The 18,423-nt window shown below is 45.2% G+C and overlaps 1 protein-coding gene across 1 annotated transcript in view; it reads left to right on the top strand.

Annotated features, from left to right (window-relative positions):
- LOC115180337 (netrin-4-like) overlaps positions 1-18,423 on the top strand; it is a 37,463-nt gene that overhangs the window by 5,530 nt on the left and 13,510 nt on the right. Inside the window, exon 3 of the mRNA XM_029742353.1 lies at positions 10,061-10,333. Coding sequence (XP_029598213.1) covers positions 10,061-10,333 — 273 coding nt within the window. The remainder of the gene's footprint in view (positions 1-10,060; positions 10,334-18,423) is intronic.

Raw genomic sequence — 18,423 nt, 5'->3', positions numbered from 1 at the left:
TGCATGTTGACTCTGTAATGAATCTAGTTGATGATCCCTGATGTAGTGCATGTTGACTCTGTAATGAATCTAGTTGATGATCCCTGATGTAGTGCATGTTGACTCTGTAATGACTAGTTGATGATCCCTGATGTAGTGCATGTTGACTCTGTAATGAATCTAGTTGATGATCCCTGATGTAGTGCATGTTGACTCTGTAATGACTAGTTGATGATCTCTGATGTAGTGCATGTTGACTCTGTAATGACTCTAGATGATGATCCCTGATGTAGTGCATGTTGACTCTGTAATGACTCTAGTTGATGATCCCTGATGTAGTGCATGTTGACTCTGTAATGAATCTAGTTGATGATCCCTGATGTAGTGCATGTTGACTCTGTAATGACTCTAGTTGATGATCCCTGATGTAGTGCATGTTGACTCTGTAATGGATCTAGTTGATGATCCCTGATGTAGTGCATGTTGACTCTGTAATGACTCTAGTTGATGATCCCTGATGTAGTGCATGTTGACTCTGTAATGAATCTAGTTGATGATCCCTGATGTAGTGCATGTTGACTCTGTAATGACTCTAGTTGATGATCTCTGATGTAGTGCATGTTGACTCTGTAATGAATCTAGTTGATGATCCCTGATGTAGTGCATGTTGACTCTGTAATGAATCTAGTTGATGATCCCTGATGTAGTGCATGTTGACTCTGTAATGACTAGTTGATGATCCCTGATGTAGTGCATGTTGACTCTGTAATGAATCTAGTTGATGATCCCTGATGTAGTGCATGTTGACTCTGTAATGACTCTAGTTGATGATCTCTGATGTAGTGCATGTTGACTCTGTAATGACTCTAGTTGATGATCCCTGATGTAGTGCATGTTGACTCTGTAATGACTCTAGTTGATGATCCCTGATGTAGTGCATGTTGACTCTGTAATGAATCTAGTTGATGATCCCTGATGTAGTGCATGTTGACTCTGTAATGACTCTAGTTGATGATCCCTGATGTAGTGCATGTTGACTCTGTAATGACTCTAGTTGATGATCCCTGATGTAGTGCATGTTGACTCTGTAATGAATCTAGTTGATGATCCCTGATGTAGTGCATGTTGACTCTGTAATGAATCTAGTTGATGATCTCTGATGTAGTGCATGTTGACTCTGTAATGACTAGTTGATGATCTCTGATGTAGTGCATGTTGACTCTGTAATGAATCTAGTTGATGATCCCTGATGTAGTGCATGTTGACTCTGTAATGAATCTAGTTGATGATCCCTGATGTAGTGCATGTTGACTCTGTAATGACTCTAGTTGATGATCCTTGATGTAGTGCATGTTGACTCTGTAATGAATCTAGTTGATGATCCCTGATGTAGTGCATGTTGACTCTGTAATGACTCTAGTTGATGATCTCTGATGTAGTGCATGTTGACTCTGTAATGAATCTAGTTGATGATCCCTGATGTAGTGCATGTTGACTCTGTAATGAATCTAGTTGATGATCCCTGATGTAGTGCATGTTGACTCTGTAATGACTCTAGTTGATTATCGCTGATGTAGTGCATGTTGACTCTGTAATGACTATAGTTGATGATCCCTGATGTAGTGCATGTTGACTCTGTAATGACTCTAGTTGATGATCCCTGATGTAGTGCATGTTGACTCTGTATTGACTCTAGTTGATGATCCCTGATGTAGTGCATGTTGACTCTGTAATGACTCTAGTTGATGATCCCTGATGTAGTGCATTTTGACTCTGTAATGACTCTAGTTGATGATCCCTGATGTAGTGCATGTTGACTCTGTAATGACTCTAGTTGATGATCCCTGATGTAGTGCATGTTGACTCTGTAATGACTCTAGTTGATGATCCCTGATGTAGTGCATGTTGACTCTGTAATGGATCTAGTTGATGATCCCTGATGTAGTGCATGTTGACTCTGTAATGACTCTAGTTGATGATCCCTGATGTAGTGCATGTTGACTCTGTAATGAATCTAGTTGATGATCCCTGATGTAGTGCATGTTGACTCTGTAATGACTCTAGTTGATGATCTCTGATGTAGTGCATGTTGACTCTGTAATGAATCTAGTTGATGATCCCTGATGTAGTGCATGTTGACTCTGTAATGAATCTAGTTGATGATCCCTGATGTAGTGCATGTTGACTCTGTAATGACTAGTTGATGATCCCTGATGTAGTGCATGTTGACTCTGTAATGAATCTAGTTGATGATCCCTGATGTAGTGCATGTTGACTCTGTAATGACTAGTTGATGATCTCTGATGTAGTGCATGTTGACTCTGTAATGACTCTAGATGATGATCCCTGATGTAGTGCATGTTGACTCTGTAATGACTCTAGTTGATGATCCCTGATGTAGTGCATGTTGACTCTGTAATGAATCTAGTTGATGATCCCTGATGTAGTGCATGTTGACTCTGTAATGACTCTAGTTGATGATCCCTGATGTAGTGCATGTTGACTCTGTAATGGATCTAGTTGATGATCCCTGATGTAGTGCATGTTGACTCTGTAATGACTCTAGTTGATGATCCCTGATGTAGTGCATGTTGACTCTGTAATGAATCTAGTTGATGATCCCTGATGTAGTGCATGTTGACTCTGTAATGACTCTAGTTGATGATCTCTGATGTAGTGCATGTTGACTCTGTAATGAATCTAGTTGATGATCCCTGATGTAGTGCATGTTGACTCTGTAATGAATCTAGTTGATGATCCCTGATGTAGTGCATGTTGACTCTGTAATGACTAGTTGATGATCCCTGATGTAGTGCATGTTGACTCTGTAATGAATCTAGTTGATGATCCCTGATGTAGTGCATGTTGACTCTGTAATGACTCTAGTTGATGATCTCTGATGTAGTGCATGTTGACTCTGTAATGACTCTAGTTGATGATCCCTGATGTAGTGCATGTTGACTCTGTAATGACTCTAGTTGATGATCCCTGATGTAGTGCATGTTGACTCTGTAATGACTCTAGTTGATGATCCCTGATGTAGTGCATGTTGACTCTGTAATGAATCTAGTTGATGATCCCTGATGTAGTGCATGTTGACTCTGTAATGAATCTAGTTGATGATCTCTGATGTAGTGCATGTTGACTCTGTAATGACTAGTTGATGATCTCTGATGTAGTGCATGTTGACTCTGTAATGAATCTAGTTGATGATCCCTGATGTAGTGCATGTTGACTCTGTAATGAATCTAGTTGATGATCCCTGATGTAGTGCATGTTGACTCTGTAATGACTCTAGTTGATGATCCCTGATGTAGTGCATGTTGACTCTGTAATGACTCTAGTTGATTATCCCTGATGTAGTGCATGTTGACTCTGTAATGAATCTAGTTGATGATCCCTGATGTAGTGCATCTTGACTCTGTAATGAATCTAGTTGATGATCTCTGATGTAGTGCATGTTGACTCTGTAATGACTAGTTGATGATCTCTGATGTAGTGCATGTTGACTCTGTAATGAATCTAGTTGATGATCTCTGATGTAGTGCATGTTGACTCTGTAATGAATCTAGTTGATGATCCCTGATGTAGTGCATGTTGACTCTGTAATGACTCTAGTTGATGATCCCTGATGTAGTGCATGTTGACTCTGTAATGACTCTAGTTGATGATCCCTGATGTAGTGCATTTTGACTCTGTAATGAATCTAGTTGATGATCCCTGATGTAGTGCATGTTGATTCTGTAATGACTAGTTGATGATCCCTGATGTAGTGCATGTTGACTCTGTAATGACTCTAGTTGATGATCCCTAATGTAGTGCATGTTGACTCTGTAATGAATCTAGTTGATGATCCCTGATGTAGTGCATGTTGACTCTGTAATGACTAGTTGATGATCTCTGATGTAGTGCATGTTGACTCTGTAATGAATCTAGTTGATGATCCCTGATGTAGTGCATGTTGGCTCTGTAATGAATCTAGTTGATGATCCCTGATGTAGTGCATGTTGACTCTGTAATGACTAGTTGATGATCCCTGATGTAGTGCATGTTGACTCTGTAATGACTAGTTGATGATCTCTGATGTAGTGCATGTTGACTCTGTAATGACTCTAGTTGATGATCCCTGATGTAGTGCATGTTGACTCTGTAATGAATCTAGTTGATGATCCCTGATGTAGTGCATGTTGACTCTGTAATGACTCTAGTTGATGATCCCTGATGTAGTGCATGTTGACTCTGTAATGACTCTAGTTGATGATCCCTGATGTAGTGCATGTTGACTCTGTAATGACTCTAGTTGATGATCCCTGATGTAGTGCATGTTGACTCTGTAATGAATCTAGTTGATGATCCCTGATGTAGTGCATGTTGACTCTGTAATGACTCTAGTTGATGATCCCTGATGTAGTGCATGTTGACTCTGTAATGAATCTAGTTGATGATCCCTGATGTAGTGCATGTTGACTCTGTAATGACTCTAGTTGATGATCCCTGATGTAGTGCATGTTGACTCTGTAATGAATCTAGTTGATGATCCCTGATGTAGTGCATGTTGACTCTGTAATGACTCTAGTTGATGATCCCTGATGTAGTGCATGTTGACTCTGTAATGAATCTAGTTGATGATCCCTGATGTAGTGCATGTTGACTCTGTAATGAATCTAGTTGATGATCCCTGATGTAGTGCATGTTGACTCTGTAATGAATCTAGTTGATGATCCCTGATGTAGTGCATGTTGACTCTGTAATGACTAGTTGATGATCCCTGATGTAGTGCATGTTGACTCTGTAATGAATCTAGTTGATGATCCCTGATGTAGTGCATGTTGATTCTGTAATGAATCTAGTTGATGATCCCTGATGTAGTGCATGTTGATTCTGTAATGACTAGTTGATGATCCCTGATGTAGTGCATGTTGACTCTGTAATGACTCTAGTTGATGATCCCTGATGTAGTGCATGTTGACTCTGTAATGAATCTAGTTGATGATCCCTGATGTAGTGCATGTTGACTCTGTAATGACTCTAGTTGATGATCCCTGATGTAGTGCATGTTGACTCTGTAATGAATCTAGTTGATGATCCCTGATGTAGTGCATGTTGACTCTGTAATGACTCTAGTTGATGATCCCTGATGTAGTGCATGTTGACTCTGTAATGAATCTAGTTGATGATCCCTGATGTAGTGCATGTTGACTCTGTAATGACTAGTTGATGATCTCTGATGTAGTGCATGTTGACTCTGTAATGAATCTAGTTGATGATCCCTGATGTAGTGCATGTTGACTCTGTAATGACTCTAGTTGATGATCCCTGATGTAGTGCATGTTGACTCTGTAATGAATCTAGTTGATGATCCCTGATGTAGTGCATGTTGACTCTGTAATGACTCTAGTTGATGATCCCTGATATAGTGCATGTTGACTCTGTAATGAATCTAGTTGATGATCCCTGATGTAGTGCATGTTGACTCTGTAATGAATCTAGTTGATGATCCCTGATGTAGTGCATGTTGACTCTGTAATGAATCTAGTTGATGATCCCTGATGTAGTGCATGTTGACTCTGTAATGACTAGTTGATGATCCCTGATGTAGTGCATGTTGACTCTGTAATGAATCTAGTTGATGATCCCTGATGTAGTGCATGTTGATTCTGTAATGAATCTAGTTGATGATCCCTGATGTAGTGCATGTTGATTCTGTAATGACTAGTTGATGATCCCTGATGTAGTGCATGTTGACTCTGTAATGACTCTAGTTGATGATCCCTGATGTAATGCATGTTGACTCTGTAATGAATCTAGTTGATGATCCCTGATGTAGTGCATGTTGACTCTGTAATGACTCTAGTTGATGATCCCTGATGTAGTGCATGTTGACTCTGTAATGACTCTAGTTGATGATCCCTGATGTAGTGCATGTTGACTCTGTAATGACTCTAGTTGATGATCCCTGATGTAGTGCATGTTGACTCTGTAATGACTCTAGTTGATGATCCCTGATGTAGTGCATGTTGACTCTGTAATGGTACTGCTCCACAGGCTTTTCCCTGGTAGGATTGCCTACATGTAATCCTGTCATCTTTTATGATCCGCTGTATCGTACATCCAAAAGCAGTCTTCCCCTGTGAGTTGTGTGTGTGTGTGTGTGTGTCCATGCAAGTGTGAGCATGTGAAAGTGTGTATGTGTTTATTTGAGGGACCTAGCTACTATAAGATACTTGAGTTATGTTGTGATGTGCGTGCAATGCATGTATGTGTGTGAATGCTTGTGTCTTTTTGTGTGTGTGAGGGAAGCAGCGAGACACTGTGATAGTAGCATGACCTTTACCCTCTAACCCCTGCCTGTTGACCCTGAGGTCAGGGGAGGGGTCCAGACTCCAGAGTCCTTTGAGCTCCTCATCACAGAGCCTGTTATACTAAACCATCCTCCACTCTCTCTATCGCTATGGCTACTGTATTTATCTTGTGATGTTCATCATTAACTTAAATCATAATACTGACAGCTCAACTGTCTGTGGCCTGTCTGAGGTGATGACAGCAAGGCATGTACAGAACGGTGTGTGTACTTTACCATGGGAGCTGAGAGCTGTGCTCCGTGTGTTTATGTCCATACAGAGGGCAAGGTGCACACGCAAATATGCCTACCCTGTCAGGCTTTCACCAACTTGCTCGATTTGTCAAGTGCATGTCTGTGTGACTGTGTGTTTGTGACTATGTGACTGTGTGACTGTGTGTTTGTGACTGTGTGTTTACGTATTGAATGTTTGAGCTTAACTGGTGTGACAGTTATGTGTCGAGTAGGTGACTGTGTGTATGTGTCTGTGTGTATATACACGCGTGTGTGTGTTTAGTCAGTGTTAAGTGTTTGGGCTCCTGCAATCAGATAAGTGTTTAGCTGTGATGGATAGCGAGGAGGAGGTGTGTCTTAGCTTGGAGCGATACTGTGAGGGAGCAGGTATTCTCAGCTTCCCCCTCCTTTATCTGATGAACATTAAAAAGCATGTCATCTCTTGTGCTGAGAGCTGAACATGTTCATCTGAATGGGGGGAAACCTGGGAGGCTTGTGAGTTCAGGTACTAACTGAAGAGGTCTAGTTAGTCTCTCTGTTGGAGAGCTCAGGGCTCCTTGTGTTATTTATGAGGTCAGCTGGGCTGGAGGAATGTGTGTTAGTTGTTATAGAGACTGTGATCTTCTTAGGGAGGGAGCCGTCCAAACAGAGCCCCACACACACCTCTCTCTCTCTGTCTGTCTGTCAGGGAGGAAGTGCCCTTTGCCCTGATGGAAGTTGGTCCTGCAGGTGAGACGGCCCATCCCCCTCCTCTCGCGGTCTCTCTCTCTCTCTCTCTTGCTCTCTCCCTCCATCAATGCCCATTGTTCCTGTTTACCAGAATACAGTCCACAGCGCTTTGATGGAATTAGGGCTGTTAAAGCCAGACTTACACTGTTTTTCAGACTGTAACAGGAAGAAAAGGTTATGAGCGTAGAAATGCCACCCGCTCCCCTGACTAAGGTTTCTGTGAGACTGCTCTCTCTGTTTCTATAGTTTGACAGAGAGAGCATACCCAGACAATGACTTGACATTTCCTATGCACGAAAAACTTTAATGAGAGTCTTGATTTGTTTGTTTGTATGTGGGTTAGAGTTTGCATTCATTGTGTGGGTTGCATGAAGTCTGTGCCCACTGCCTGCAGCTGGAGCATCCAGAAGGCCTCTTGTGGAATTTTTGCAGGGTTTGGGAATGTTGATTGGGTAAGTGTGTGTGTAGTTGGGAATGTTCATTGGATGTTGTGTGTGGATTGTCCATTGGGGATGTGTTTGGATTGTCCATTGGGGATGTGTTTGTATGTGTGTGTGTGATGTGTGTGTGTGTGTGTGTGTGTGTGTGTGTGTGTGTGTGGGGGGGGGGGGGTGTGTGACAGTGTTGCTGCGGTGTCGCCGGGCTATTGCAGAGCCTTTGTCCAGGGCTGAGTTATGTGGGGCTGCATCTCTCGCCCGCTCTTTGTCTCGTCCTCCTCTCCCGCGGACTGGCGCCCCTTGCCCTATTTGTTGTGTTCCCTTAATTGCGCAACACAATGCCGTGACTCTGTAACCTATTCCAACAACAGGGAACCCCAGGCCAGCCATACAGCCAATGGGGACACAGCATGGGCTCGACTCACACAGTCAACCCCCCAGAAAACACACACACACACACACACCCCTCACCCAATGATATCTATGTCAGGGATACTTCTCTGTATACATCAATGATGTTGCTCTTGCTGCTGGTGATTCTCTGATCCACCTCTACGCAGACGACACCATTCTGTATACCTCTGGCCCTTCTTTGGACACTGGGTTAACTAACCTCCAGACGAGCTTCAATGCCATACAACTTTCCTTCCGTGGCCTCCAACTGCTCTTAAATGCAAGTAAAACTAAATGTATGCTCTTCAACCGATCGCTGCCCGCACCTGCCCGCCCGTCCAGCATCACTACTGGACGGTTCTGACTTAGAATATGTAGACATCTACAAATACCTAGGTGTCTGGTGAGACTGTAAACTCTCCTTCCAGACTCACATGTAACATCTCCAATCCGAAATGAAATCTAGAATCGGCTTCCTATTTCACAACAAAGCATCCTTCACTTCACCCTCGTAAAACTGACCATCCTACCGATCCTTGACTTCGGCGATGTCATTTACAAAATAGCCTCTAACACTCTACTCAACAAATTGGATGCAGTCTATCACAGTGCCATCCATTTTGTCACCAAAGCCCCATATACTACCCACCACTGTGACCTATACGTTCTCGTTGGCTGGCCCTCACTTCATACTCGTCGCCAAACCCACTGTCATCTACAAGTCTCTGCTAGGTAAAGCCCCACCTTATCTGGGGCGGCAGTGTAGCCTAGTGGTTAGAGCGTTGGGCTAGTAACCGAATGGTTGCAAGTTTGAATCCCTGAGCTGACAAGGTACAAATCTGTTGTTATGCCCCTGAACAAGGCAGTTAACCCACTGTTCCTAGGCCATCATTGAACATAATAATTTGTTCTTAACTGACTTGCCTAGTTAAATAAAGGTAAAATAAATAAAAAATCTCTGCTCACTGGTCACCATAGCAACACCCACCCGTAGCATGCGCTCCAGCAGGTATATTTCACTGGTCACCCCCAAAGCCAATTCTTCCTTTGGCCCCCTCTCCTTCCAGTTCTCTGCTGCCAATGACTGGAATGAACTGCAAAAATCACTAAAACTGGAGACTCTTACCTCCCTCACTAGCTTTAAGCACCAGCTGTCAGAGCAGCTCACAGATTACTGCACCTGTACATAGTCCATCTGTAAATAGCCCATCCAATCTACCTCATCCCCATACTGTATTTATTTATTTATCTTGCTCCTTTGCACCCCAGTATCTCTACTTGCACATTCATCTTCTGCACATTCTACCACTCCAGTGTTTAATTGCTATTTTGTAATTACTTCTCCACCATGGCCTATTTATTGCCTTACCTCTCTTATCCTAACTCATTTGCACATGCTGTATATAGATTTCTTTACTGTATTATTGATTGTATGTTTGTTTATTCCATGTGTAACTCAGTGTTGTTATATGTGTCGCACTGCTTTGCTTTATCTTGGCCAGGTCCCAGTTGCAAATGATAACTTGTTCTCAACTTGCCTACCTGGTTAAATAAAGGTGAAATAAATAAATAAATACATACTCTCCTCCAATAACACTCCCTCCCAGCATCACACACTTCCCTCAATGACAACTAACTCCCCTTAAACAAACATACTTCTGCCCCAGTGATATCTGTGGCAGAAACACACAGCTCTCTCAGGAACACAGGGGATGTCATACAGGGGTTGCCATAGGAGCAGTCACCAGGGTGATGGCAGTTGTGCTTGGGCTGGGGGGTAATATGGAGGATCATCAATTTAGGGATGCAAGACTCAGAGAGGGAGAAAGAAAGAGAAACCGAGAGAGAGGTGCAGAAAAGAAGATGTGTTTTCACCAAGTCTTGCATAATAACATAGTGCCACTAATTCGTATCATTTTGACTGACTGTTGGACTGGTTGATTGACAGGTGATCTACCGTGCCCTCCCCCAATGGGAATCTCTTGACCCGTATGGGGTGGCAGGCCAGGAGCAGCTGAGGGTGACCAACGTGCGCATACGTCTGCTGGAGCGCCAATCCTGTCCCTGCCAGGCCAAAGATCCCACCGTTGGAGCCCCGCTCACCCAGCACTTCGCCATTTATGACCTCATCGTGAAGGGCAGCTGCTTCTGCAACGGGCACGCCGAGCAGTGTGTCCCTGCGCCCGGCTACCGCCCTGTCAGGGACAGAACTAACCACGTGGTGAGTGTGTGTGTGTGTCTGTGTTTCTGTCTGCGTATCTGACTGTCTGTGTGTGTAAGTGCGTGCATACCCGTGTTCATGCATGCGTTTTGTGTATCAGTCATTAGCATAGTCATGAGGGCTATCACCTTTCTCTGTCCCACTTCCTGTGCTGGGCTTGCTCTGTCTGGGTAGATAAAGAGCTGCCTTTCCTGTGATCCAGATTACAAAGGAAATGTTGATATGGATTCAGCACTGGGCTAATGATGGTGTTGAAGTCTCAAAAAGTGTGTGCTGATAAAGGTGTGAATGGACATGGCTGATTCACAGTGTGTAGATGGACATTAGAGATGCAGCGAGCGTTTCCAGACTGCCTGTGGAACGTCTATCTCTGCCGTCTCTACAAGCAGTTCCACCCGACGCCTTTTGAAGCAGAGCGCCTATTCTATTGCAATCAGCAGGCCCAGAGAGCAGGGAAAGTGAGTGTGATGAGTGTGACAACAGAACCTTTACCCTGGAGACACAGAGACAGAGACACACAGAGACTGTCTGATTGTGGGTAACTATAACTTTGTGTATGAGTGTTAAGCCCACAATAGCAGTGTCTGTGGCAGTATTACAGTATCTAGAAGCTTGTATGGCTGCAGCCGGTCAGTCTGTCTCTTCTGTGTGAGCCCACTGTAATCAGAGGTGTCTGTCTGTCATCCTCCCCCATAATATCACTGGCTTATCTAGTAACCCAGTGGGCTACACCTAGTTAACTTAGTTTGGACTTGACTCTATCTAGGCTACAAAAGCATCCTCAGAATGTGTTTTAAGCTTTTTAATGTTGATATTCAAAACATTAGGTGATATCACAACATAACATGACCTAACGTTGTAGGAACGTCGGTGTGTCGTGTGATATGAGGGAGAGTTGGGTAAACAAGCATTGAGACGTGGGACGGTATGAGGTTATATAAGTACTTTCCCTCTCTCTCTCTCTCTCTCTCTCTCTCTCTGTTTCTATCAGCAGTTTGTTTTCTGTCTCTGTTTTGACCCAGGACGGTCATATCTACCAAACCCAAACAACCAGATCACGGCAAGACAGTGAGGAGAGATTAGAAGCCTGTAAACACAGTCAAACAAGACGGGAGGGTGTGAGTTTGTGTACATGTTTTCCTACCTAATCAGAACCAGAATGTCCTGACAAGGTAGGAAAACAAGAAACCTTTTGAAAAGTCAGGAATTTGTTCATGTTCTGAATTTGTTAAATTGCTATTTTAGGCTTAAGGGTTAGGTTTAGTGTTTGGGGCTAAGGTCAGGGTTACGGTTAGGGTCGGGTTTTAGGTTAGGAGTTAGTGTTAGGGGTTTAGGTTAGGTTAAGGGAAAATAGGATTTTGAATGGGAATATATTTTTACTCGCCAAAAAGTCCTGAAAATTCCAAGTACCCCTCGCCATGGAACGGGGCGGGGTCGTTTGTGGGTGGGGTCGGGCCTGTACCGGCCCCACCCACCACACGTTTTCATTGGTTGAGGCGCATTCGCATTCCACCACGCTCTGCTTGGTGATATGTCAGCACATAGGGTACCAGTCAAAAGTTTGGAAACACCTACTCATTCAAGGGTTTTTCTTCATTTGTACTATTTTCTACATTGTAGAATAGTAGTGAAGACATCAAAACTATGAAATAACACATATGGAATCATGTAATAACCAAAAGTGTTAAACAAATCAAAATATATTTTATATTTGAGATTGTTCAAAGTAGCCACCCTTTGCCTTGATGACAGCTTTGCACACTCTTGGGAAAAGCTCTCGGTAGCCGATGTGAACAAAACCTTTAAACAGGTCAACATTCACAAAGCCGCTGGACCAGACGGATTACCAGGACACGCACTCAAAGCATGCGCAGAACAACTGTCAAGCGTCTTCACTGACATTTTCAACCTCTCCCTGACCAAGTCTGTAATACCTACATGTTTCAAGCAGACCACCATAGACCCTGTGCCCAAGGAAGCGAAGGTAACCTGCCCAAATGATTATCGCCCCGTGGCACTCTCGTCGGTAGCCATGAAGTGCTTTGAAAGGATGGTCATGGCTCACATCAACAGCATCCTCCCGGACACCCTAGACCCACTCCAATTCGCATACCACCCCAACAGATCCACAGATGACGCAATCGCACTCCACACTGCCCTTTCTCACCTGGACAAAAGGAACATCAACGTGAGAATGCTGTTCATTGACTACAGCTCAGCATTCAACACCATAGTGCTCACAAAGCTCATCACTAAGCTAAGGACTCTGGGACTAAACACCTCCCTCTGCAACTGGATCCTGGACTTCCTGACGGTCCGCCCCCAGGTGGTAAGAGTAGGCAACAATACGTCTGCCATGCTGACCCGTAACACTGGGGCCCCTCAGGGGTGTGTACTTAGTCCCCTCCTGTATTCCCTGTTCACCCACGACTGCGTGGCCAAACACGACTCCAACACCATCATTAAGTTTGCTGACGACACAACAGTGGTAGGCCTGATCACCAACAACGATGAGACGGCCTATAGGGAGGAGGTCAGAGAACTGGCAGTCTGGTGCCAGGACAACAACCTCTCTCTCAATGTGAGCAAGACAAAGGAGCTGATCGTGGACTACAGGAAATGGCAGGCCGAACACGCCCCCATTAACATCGACGGGGGTGTAGTGGTGCGGGTCGACAGTTTCAAGTTCCTTGGTGTCCACATCACCAACAAACTATCATGGTCCAAACATACCTGTCACGTCCTGGCCAGTATATAAGGTTAATTGTTTTGTAGTTTGGTCAGGGCGTGACAGAGGGTATTTGTTTTATGTGGTTCGGGGTGGTGTGTTTGTGTAAAGGGTGTTTGATTTAGTATGTCCGGGGTTTGGTTTATGTCTAGGTAGTTCTATGTGGAGTCTAGTATGTCTGTTTCTATGTCTGGTGAATTGGTGTTGGGACTCTCAGTTGAAGGCAGGTGTTTTCTATCTGCCTTTGATTGAGAGTCTCATAAATGAGGGTGTGTTTGTGTTTTGTGGGTGATTGTTCTGTGTTCAGCCCTAGGCTTTACCAGACTGTTTGTTGTTCGTTCATTTGCGTGTTTTGTTGTTTTGGAGTGTCCGTTTGAAAGGTAATAAATCTAAAAATGAGTATACACGTACCTGCTGCATTTTGGTCCTCATTCACCAACGACAACCGTGACAGAATCACCCACCACCAAAGGACCAAGCAGCAGAGGAAGGAGCGGAGGATTTTCGAAGAGGACAAACGAGAGAGATGGACTTGGGAGGAGATCTTGGAGGGAGAAGGCTCCTACACTTGGGAGGAGATCCAAGCAGGGAAAGATCGCCTTCCTTGGAAACAGGTGGTACGCGAGAGAGAGGATAGGAGTAAGGCTGGTATGGACCGGGAACGTTTCCGAGGGACAAGACTGGCGTTGAAGCACGAGAGGCACCCCCAAGAAAATTTTGGGGGGGGGCACACGGGTAGTTTGGCTAGGCGAAGGAAGAGCCGGAAGCCAGCTACCCGTGGTTATATGGAGGAGCGTATGAGGTGGGGAGCGCCATGTTTCGCTGAGAAGCGCAATATCTCACCCATACGCACGCACAGTCCGGTGCGAGTTATTCCAGCCCCTCGCAGGTGCCGTGCTAGAGCGGGCATCCAGCCTGGTAGGAGGATGCCTGCGCAGCGCATCTGGTCGCCGGTACGCCTCCGAGGACCAGGCTACCCAACTCCCGCTCTACGCACGGCTACCATCAAGCCCCTGCACAGCCCAGTCTGCCCTGTACGAGCACTCCGCTCGTGCAGGGCTACTAGTTCCATCGAGCCAAGGCGGGTTGTGCAGGAGGTAAGATCTAGACCGGCTGTGCGCCTCCATAGCCCTGGGTTTCCAGCTCCTGTCTCTCGTGCGGACCCGGAAGTGCGTCCACCCAGTCCGACTCGTCCTGTTCCCGCTCCCCGCACTAAACGGCAAGTGCGTAAACCCAGCCTCGCGAGTCAACAGTCGTCGGAGCTGCCCGCCAGTCAACAGTCGTCGGAGCTGCCGCCAGTCAACAGTCGTCGGAGCTGCCCGCCAGTCAACAGTCGTCGGAGCTGCCCGCCAGTCAACAGTCGTCGGAGCTGCCCGCCAGTCAACAGTCGTCGGAGCTGCCCGCCAGTCAACAGTCGTCGGAGCTGCCCGTCAGTCAACAGTCGTCGGAGCTGCCCGTCAGTCAACAGTCGTCGGAGCTGCCCGTCAGTCAACAGTCGTCGGAGCTGCCCGTCAGTCAACAGTCGCCGGAGTGGCCAGACTGCGCTGAACTGCCGGAGTGGCCAGACTGCGCTGAACTGCCGGAGTGGCCAGACTGCGCTGAACTGCCGGAGTGGCCAGACTGCGCTGAACTGCCGGAGTGGCCAGACTGCGCTGAACTGCCGGAGTGGCCAGACTGCGCTGAACTGCCGGAGTGGCCAGACTGCGCTGAACTGCCGGAGTGGAGTGGCCAGACTGCGCTGAACTGCCGGAGTGGCCAGACTGCCCTGAACTGCCGGAGTGGCCAGACTGCCCTGAACTGCCGGAGTGGCCAGACTGCCCTGAACTGCCGGAGTGGCCAGACTGCCCTGAACTGCCGGAGTGGCCAGACTGCCCAGACTGCCCCGAGCTGACAGACTGCCCTGAACTGCCGGAGTGGCCAGACTGCCCTGAACTGCCGGAGTGGCCAGACTGCCCAGACTGCCCCGAGCTGACAGACTGCCCTGACCTGCCCGAGTTGACAGACTGCCCTGACCTGCCCGAGTTGCCAGACTGCCCTGACCTGCCCGAGTTGCCAGACTGCCCTGACCGTCCCGAGTTGCCAGACTGCCCTGACCGTCCCGAGCTGCCAGACTGCCCAGACAGCCTGGAACGGCCTGAGCCGGAGCCGCCTCCAATATAGGTGGGTTGGGGAGGGGGGGTGTAGCACAGTGCCGTCGTTGACGGCAGCCACCCTCCCTTCCCTCCCTTTAGTAAGGGGGAATTTTCTTTTGGGTATTGTTTGGGGGTAATTTTTTTTGTGTTAAGGTGCTTCTGGGGTAGCACCTTTAAGGGGGGGGTACTGTCACGTCCTGGCCAGTATATAAGGTTAATTGTTTTGTAGTTTGGTCAGGGCGTGACAGAGGGTATTTGTTTTATGTGGTTCGGGGTGGTGTGTTTGTGTAAAGGGTGTTTGATTTAGTATGTCCGGGGTTTGGTTTATGTCTAGGTAGTTCTATGTGGAGTCTAGTATGTCTGTTTCTATGTCTGGTGAATTGGTGTTGGGACTCTCAGTTGAAGGCAGGTGTTTTCTATCTGCCTTTGATTGAGAGTCTCATAAATGAGGGTGTGTTTGTGTTTGTGTTTTGTGGGTGATTGTTCTGTGTTCAGCCCTAGGCTTTACCAGACTGTTTGTTGTTCGTTCATTTGCGTGTTTTGTTGTTTTGGAGTGTCCGTTTGAAAGGTAATAAATCTAAAAATGAGTATACACGTACCTGCTGCATTTTGGTCCTCATTCACCAACGACAACCGTGACAATACCAAGACAGTCATGAAGAGGGCATGACAAAACCTTTTCCCCCTCAAGAGACTGAAAAGATTTGGCATGGGTCCCCAGATCCTCAAAAGCTTTTACAGCTGCACCATCGAGAGCATCCTGACTAGTTGCATCACCGCCTGGTATGGCATCTGCTCGGCATCTGACCATAAGGAGCTACAGAGGGTAGTGCAAATGGCCCAGTACATCACTAGGGCCAAGCTTCCTGCCATCCAGGAAGGCGGTGTCAGAGGAAAGCCCATAAAGTTGTCAGAGACTCCAGTCACCCAAGTTATAGACTGTTTTCTCTGCTATTCACGGCAAGCGGTACCGGAGCGCCAAGTCTAGGACCAAAACGCTCCTTAACAGCTTCTACCCCCAAGCCATAAGACTGCTGAACAATTAATAAAATGTCCAACAGACAATTTACATTGACCCCCCCTTCCCTTTTGTACACTGCTGCTGATCTCTGTTTATTATCTATGCATAGTCACTTCACTCCCACCTACATGCACAAATTATCTCAACTTACCTGTACCCCCGCACACTGACTTGGTACCGGTGCCCCCTGTATATGGCCTCGTTATTGTTATTCTTATTGTGTTACTTTTTATTATTACTTTTTATTTTAGTCTACTTGGTAAATATATTCATAACTCTTCTTGAACTGCACTGTTGGTTAAGGGCTTGTAAGTAAGCATTTCACGGTAAAGTCTACACTTGTTTTATTCGGCGCATGTGACAAATAAAGTTTGATTTGATTCTCTCAACCAGCTTCATGAGGTAGTCACCTGGAATGCATTTCAATTAACAGGTGTGCCTTGATAACAGTTAAGAATTTATTTCCTTCTTAATTAATGCGTTTGAGCCAATCAGTTGTGTTGTGACAAGGGGTGGTATACAGAAGATAGCCTTATTTGGTAAAAGACCAAGTCCATATTATGGCAAGCACAGCTCAAAACAGCAAAGAGAAACAACAGTCCATCCTTACTTTAAGACATGAAGGTCAGTCAATCCAGAAAATGTCAAGAACTTTTAAAGTAGCTTCAAGTGCAGTCGCAAAAACCATCAAGTGCTATGGGGAAACTGTCCCCCATTGAGGACCGCCACAGGAAAGGAAGACCCAGAGTTACCTCTGCTGCAGAGGATAAGTTAATTAGAGTTAACAGCACCTCAGATTGCAGCCCAAATAAATGCTTCACAGAGTTCAAGTAACAGACACATCTCAACATCAACTGTTCAGATGAGACTGCGTGAATCAGGCCTTCATGTTCGAATTGCTGCAAAGAAACCACTACTAAAGGACACCAATAAGAAGAAGAGACTTGCTTGGGCCAAGAAACACGAGCAATGAACATTAGACCGGTGGAAATCTGTTCTTTGGTCTGATGAGTACAAATTTGAGATTTTTGGTGTCTTTGTGAGACGCAGAGTAGGTGAACGGATGATCTCCGCATGTGTAGTTCCCACCGTGAAGCATGGAGGTGGAGGTGCGATGGTGTGGGGGTGCTTTGCTGGTGACACTGTCTGTGATTTATTTAGAATTCAATGCACATTTAACTAACATGGCTACCACAGCATTCTGGAGCGATACGCCATCCCAACTGGTTTGCGCTTAGTGGGACTATCATTTGTTTTTCAACAGGACAATGACCCAACACACCTCCAAGCTGTGTAAGGGCTATTTGACCAAGAAGGAGAGGGATGGAGTGCTGCATCAGATGACCTGGCCTCCACAATCACCCGACCTCAACCCAATTGAGATGGTTTGGGATGAGTTGGACCGCAGAGTGAAGGAAAAGCAGCCAACAAATGATCAGCATATGTGGGAACTCCTTCAAGACTGTTGGAAAAGCATTCCAGGTGATGCTGGTTGAGAAAATACTAAGAGTGTGCAGTGCTGTCATCAAGGCAAAGGCTGGTTACTTTGAAGAATCTCAAATATAAAATATATTTTGATTTGTTTAACACTTTGTTTTGCTTAATACATGATTCCATATGTGTTATTTCATGGATTTGATGTCTTCACTATTATTTTACAATGTAGAAATACCTTTGAATGAGTAGGTGTGAACAAACTTTTGACTGGTACTGTACATGTAACAGAGTAGCTAGATAGTTAGATGGCTAACATTATAGGTTTACAGAGTCACGTCTAACAATACAAATCATTAATTTCTAATCCATTTTTGGGTTCATAATTTCTGTTGCCTGTAAATACTGTTTATGCATGCTTATGCTGTTAAAGCAATTCACTTTTTCACACATCGAAAATATTAGTTTACTCTGTTGCTATGGTCACCGGTGCCTGTCCTTTGTGTGTGGAGTAGTGGAATTTGCGGTTTGCCTTCAAAATAAAAATCCCTAATTGAAAGTGACACAAACTAATACAAATAGTGGAATCATGCTATATTTGGACTAGATAAAGCTAATCAAGGTTGGAATGTTGTTAGATAATTTAATATGAAATACAATGATAAATTAGTTTGACAATAAACATAAAACACGGTTGAAATCCCACTGTGGCTGTATTAGACTGCATAATTGCTTTGGGGCATACAGTATGCACTGTACAGACTTACCCCATTTC

Source organism: Salmo trutta, chromosome 40, assembly GCF_901001165.1.
Source record: "Salmo trutta chromosome 40, fSalTru1.1, whole genome shotgun sequence".
Taxonomy (NCBI): Eukaryota; Metazoa; Chordata; class Actinopteri; order Salmoniformes; family Salmonidae; genus Salmo; species Salmo trutta.
This window is presented reverse-complemented; position numbering and strand designations above follow the sequence as displayed.